The sequence below is a fragment of the Lissotriton helveticus genome, chromosome 7 (genome assembly GCF_964261635.1).
Source record: "Lissotriton helveticus chromosome 7, aLisHel1.1, whole genome shotgun sequence".
Taxonomy (NCBI): Eukaryota; Metazoa; Chordata; class Amphibia; order Caudata; family Salamandridae; genus Lissotriton; species Lissotriton helveticus.
Genome location: NC_136068.1, coordinates 1870332500 through 1870338238, shown reverse-complemented (window position 1 = coordinate 1870338238; position 5739 = coordinate 1870332500). Strand labels below are relative to the sequence as shown.

General features: G+C 38.9%; 1 protein-coding gene across 1 annotated transcript; it reads left to right on the top strand.

Annotated features, from left to right (window-relative positions):
• The first annotated feature begins 3925 nt into the window (after positions 1–3925).
• LOC144767804 (olfactory receptor 10J5-like) lies at positions 3926–4849 on the top strand. The gene has a single exon (XM_078651181.1). It carries the CDS (start codon positions 3926–3928, stop codon positions 4847–4849), a length of 924 nt encoding a protein of 307 aa, XP_078507307.1.
• Positions 4850–5739: the final 890 nt, after the last annotated feature.

The window sequence follows — 5739 nt, the reverse complement described above, 5'->3', positions numbered from 1 at the left end:
TGTTCAGTTACTGCTGAAAATATAGAGACAACAGGTCTGGCTTATTTGTTTCACATGTTCTGAGCTGGGAACAACTTCATAAAATGTTTAGTACAGGATGAAAAATGGACTAACTGAAGCCCTGATAAGAGCTGCACTGGTTCAGCCGCAGTCAAGGGGCTGTTTTTTTTTTTTTTTTTTTAGCATTTAATGGTTCTAAAGTTCATTCAATCAACTTAGAATGTTTCCGAATTCATGCATCATATTCAGACGGGACAATTCTGAAAAAGTCAACAGGGATTGCATTTTTCGGTTTCCGACTTGTACTGTCTAAAGTTGCTTTAATTCAGAGATACTCTGAGATATACGTATTAGCTATAGACACCTCAAATAAAAAGAAAAAAAACAGTGGCAAAAGTCTAAGCTGGGAAAGCTCCAATCATCTTTATACTGCGCCTGGTGATTAGTCGCATAAATCACAGAAATGCCTCCGCACTCGTGCAAATGAAAGTGCACAATGAATGCTTGCACAAGGGCAGACTGGGCACGACACAGCGCCGGGGTCACACGAGAACCGGAAGCAAAGATCACTCAGACACCAATAAACCTCGGTCTGTTAAAAAAAAAAAAAAGGATGTACTCAAATGTGTTTCAATTAAAGGTCTCACCCAGAAATCTCACAATACAACTAACTACTGGGCCATTTAATTTTTGACAAAAACGCCTCCAAAAGCAATGCCTGTACATGAGTAAACTGGTACATCACGTTCCAAAACACACTCGTTGCAACTGAAAGCTAAATGAAGCAAAAGAAAAATATAATTGAATAGTCATTTACATAAAAAGAAAAATAGTAGATACGATTTGAAAAATGTAATTTTAAATGTTGAATGCAAATTGCATTTACAGCTGTTTCCCTGCTGGTTTGATTCACGCAGCATGGCTGGATATCTCAAAGGACACAGCAGAAGAGGAGAGAGGTTAGGAGCTTTTAGCTCTTGCTGTAACCATGGAAACTAAAAGGTAAAGAGCACTTTTATTCAAATGTGACGCAACGCAACAGAGCCACCAAAGTTGCTTCACTGTGGTCCCTCACAGGAAATGTGAAACAGTGTCTTATTGACTACACTGTGATGTTGTTTTTCTCTTTTGTCTGGCACGTCAACAAACCCACCATTTCACCATAGTGCAAGGGCATGTGTGATCGGTCAAGAATAGGTTTTGTACAGGAAGGGGAGCATTGCAGAACAATAATGATTCTTTTGTACTTTTCCCACTTTGTGTGTGTGGAGTCAAGTGCAGCACACATACAGGGCTTGAAAACACAGAGGGTCAAATCTGCAAGGAAGTGCCGTAGCGTGGCACCGCAAGCCCTTTGGCTGCGCCACGCTGCGGCACTTCCGAAGCTCGGGGTTGCATTTCTGTGCTTCCCCCTGCGCTGGCGCACAAACTGCGCCATGCGCTGGCACAGGCCCCCTTGCACCATGGTGCAAGGATGCCTGCGTCATGGGGAGATTATTTTTGTGCAGGAAGGGCCCCTTTCCTGCACAAAAACAACCACTATAGACATTTTCGTCTTGTAATATGTGCTGTAGAATGCAGCACGCATTGAAAGAGGAAAAAACTAGCAGAAATTAAAATATTTCTCCTCATTGCACCTCGCTACGCCACCTCTAGGGTGATGTAGCATTCAGACACATCTCCAGATTTATGATTTTTCGTAAATCTGGAGATGTGTCTTGATACATGGGTGTTGCGTGGGAACACCCACAGCAACACCCATGGAACGGAGAAGGCGCCATATTTACAAGGAGAGGAAAAGTCAGGAAGGGTGGCTTTTCCTGTGCTTGTAAATATGGAGGAGCCCCCTGCGCCACCAGTACATTACGAAAAGTGACGTACTGGTGGCGCGGGGGCTTGTAAATTTGCCCCAGAGAAAATAAATCAGTTCTACCCTGTTACGCCTGGAGGAGTAACGTTTTGGGGCCCAATCTACAATAGTTATTAGATAGGAATTTTCATCAAAACCTATTTGTTGTTTCAATGCAATGACCATGTACCTCCCATGGAATGCAGCCCTGACGCAAAGTTTACATGTGGACAAGATAACATACAAAAAACAATAATCATACACCTGATAAGTAGTATGTCTTTTGTCCAGCCGGACAAAAAAAATTATTTTAAATGTTCTGGTTGATAAAGTGAATTTTAAGAACCAAAAAAGATAACAAGTGGGCACAGCCGTGATCCACAACAATCAAGACAAAACAACAAAGAAATGGCCAAAAGGGCGAAGCGAAAATCTGTCTGTATACTTGTGGTCAGTGCTACAGACTCAATCTCTTAAACATAACCATACCATTGCATCAAATAATATAGCATTATCATATTGCATATGGGGTTTTTTAGTCGACGACGTTTCAATGCCTTTTTACATTTGTGACATCATCATCAGGACAAGAATTATCAACATTATTGTTTTGTACAACAGTTATTAACACAATGCCTTTTATCACATTAATGTTGGTTTCTTTGTAGGTTCAGGAATACTGATGAGTAAACGCTGATAGATGTGCTTTCTTTCACATCAAGTCCAGGGCTTCCATCAGGATTGTATGGATTTGCCAGGAAAGGAGCATGACGGCTCAATTTGTGATGGCCAGAGCGCTATGGCGAATACGGCAGTCCGATGGGATCGATCCCAAATTGAGCCATCACGCTCCTTTCCTGGCAAATCCATACAATCCTGATGGAAGCCCTGGACTTGATGTGAAAGAAAGCACATCTATCAGCGTTTACTCATCAGTATTCCTGAACCTACGAGGAAACCAACATTAATGTGATAAAAGGCATTGTGTTAATAACTGTTGTACAAAACAATAATGTTGATAATTCTTGTCCTGATGATGATGTCACAAATGTAAAAAGGCATTGAAACGTCGTCGACTAAAAAACCCCATATGCAATATGATAATGCTATATTATTTGATGCAATGGTATGGTTATGTTTAAGAGATTGAGTCTGTAGCACTGACCACAAGTATACAGACAGATTTTCGCTTTGCCCTTTTGGCCATTTCTTTGTTGTTTTGTCTTGATTGTTGTGGGTCACGGCTGTGCCCACTTGTTATCTTTTTTGGTTCTTAAAATTCACTTTATCAACCAGAACATTTAAAATACATTTTCTTGTCCGGCTGGACAAAAGACATACTACTTATCAGGTGTATGATTATTGTTTTTTGTATGTTATCTTGTCCACATGTAGGGACCACTGTTTTTTGTAAATTGATACTGCCCAAGGTCCCTATGGCATACCTTTCGGGTTCCCTTGTCTTTGTGAAAACACGCCCTGACGCAAAGTAGCACAAAGCAGCGCACAATGCTACTTTGCATTACTTTTGACAACTTTTCTATGCATGCTGTGTTCCATTTACAGGGCTGAACTTTTAATTGTGATCACTTTTTCAGCCAATAAATTCCAATCCCTGCGGCATCGGATTTTAACAGAAACAAAAATGAACCTAAATATTGGGCTAGAACCCTTGGAACAATGAAAGCCCCAGGAGGCAAAATGGAAATGCATGTTTAGTTTGTGAAATTGCAAGGGTGCCAATACATTACAAACAAATGATTTTAATTGGTGTAGCAAGGACCTTCTCACTGCCCTGAGAGCTATAGGAATATTGATTAAAAGTATGAAGCGAAATAAATGATTTTTATTTATCTTGTCATCAGAAGCCCACAGACATAAATGGAAGCATCAAACACTATCAAAAAATCTGAATACAATTCAATGTGAAAAATAATATTTGTGTGCTCACCATGTTTCATTTAATGATTGTATTGTTATTGAAAATATCGGTGTCCAGGCAACAATTAATTTAAACTCAGTTGGTGTTTATTTACAGGGTGTTTGCAATTGCACATCTGCTGCATTGCTGTAGTAATGAATAAAGAAAATCTAAGCGCCACTGGTCATTTCCTCATTGTTGGATTTTCAGACTTTCCAGAGCTGCAAGTTCCACTTTTTATTGCATTTTTATTGATGTACCTGATAACTCTAGTGGGGAACCTTCTGATCCTGGCAATAATTTGCTCAAACTCCCATCTACACACTCCCATGTACTTCTTCCTCACACATTTGTCCTCCGTTGACATCGGTTACACCTCTGTTGTGTTTCCACAGCTTCTCCTCCACTTCTTTAGGGAGGGTATAGAGGTTTCTCTCACGGAATGTCTCCTGCAGATGTATTTTTTCATGGTATTTGCAACGGTGGAGTTGCTTCTCCTGACAGTCATGGCTTATGATCGATATGTGGCCATCTGCTATCCCTTGCGCTACACGGTTATTATGAATAAGACTGTGTGCTTGACCCTAGCTGCTGGAAGCTGGGCAGTTGCACTTCTAATTGCAATGCCACACATTCCTCTAATGTCCACATTTTCTTTCTGTGAGTCCCACACCATTAACCACTTCTTCTGTGACATTACAGCCCTGTTGAAGATTTCTTGCACCAGCACTACCATCATCGAGACCCTTAACTACATCAATGGTTCCATAGTGGCCATGATGTCATTTATTCTTATCATTTTTTCATATAGCAAAATTGTTTCTTCTATCCTGAAAATCAAATCTAAGAGTGGGAAGGACAAAGCTTTCTCCACATGTGTCTCTCATCTCACTGTGGTTATTTTATTCTATGTATCTCTCTTTTCTACTTACGTGCGACCAATATCATCGTATTCGTTGAAAGAAAATAAGATAATGTCTTTGTCATATGTTGCTATTACTCCCCTGTGTAACCCCATTATATACAGTCTAAAAAACACAGAGTTTAAAAAAGCTCTCATAAAGGCAAAGATCATATAATAAACTATATGAATAAAAGGAAAAACTGCACGTAATACAATGACTGTTGTAGTTCTATTTGTTATAATATAATGGACATGTTATTGTTTCTTTCTCTCTGTAGCATCTTTTGAAGAATGCTGCAAAAACCTTATTGTTTTGGTGAAAGTAATTCACAAGCACTTTTGAAAGGAAAAGTGAAGGACTACTTTTTATTTTCCACAATAGCAAAGCTGCAAAAAAAAAGTGTTATACCACACCATATAGACATAATACCATTAATAAAAACGAATGCAATATCAAAATGTCTTGTTGACAAAATATATTTCGTAATAAAAAAGTGGAACCTGTTTTTGAATTGTATATGTTCATTTTACAGGTATGTTTAAAAATATATATAGATATGTATGTATCCGAAAATGAGTTGATAAAGGTTTGTTATAAAAATGAACATTTAGTTAACATTAAAAAGAACACCGTTTCTAATCCATATGAGGTAATAGCTAAAGAGGCAGGCCTTCCTCTTGCTGTTATTCTGCCTGATATCAACTTTTTTCATTATCTTCTATCATGGTGTTAACTTTGTGTTTTTTACTGTGTCTACCTTCCATGGTCATGTTATCACACCAACCGCAACCACATCCTCTTCTCTATCAAGTTATCACTGTTGGTGTAGAGGTAGTAGGAAGGTTAAAGATATCTAAATTAATTGAAACCTAACCAGAGCCATCAGTAGGAGAGCAGCCGGGGCTATTTGGGCAATGAATCTGACGAAGGGCCATGAGCCCAAAATGCATTGGGCGGGCAAATAAGTAAATTGGAATCAAAGATTGTTCACCACAGGATTTAAAAATCTGTTATTTGTATCACTATTGATTCGAAATTTAGATATGTTAAATCATATCTATACA

Bases quoted from the DNA above. Each gene is read 5' to 3' on its own strand.
- LOC144767804 (XM_078651181.1), top strand. From the start codon at position 3,926: ATGAATAAAGAAAATCTAAGCGCCACTGGTCATTTCCTCATTGTTGGA.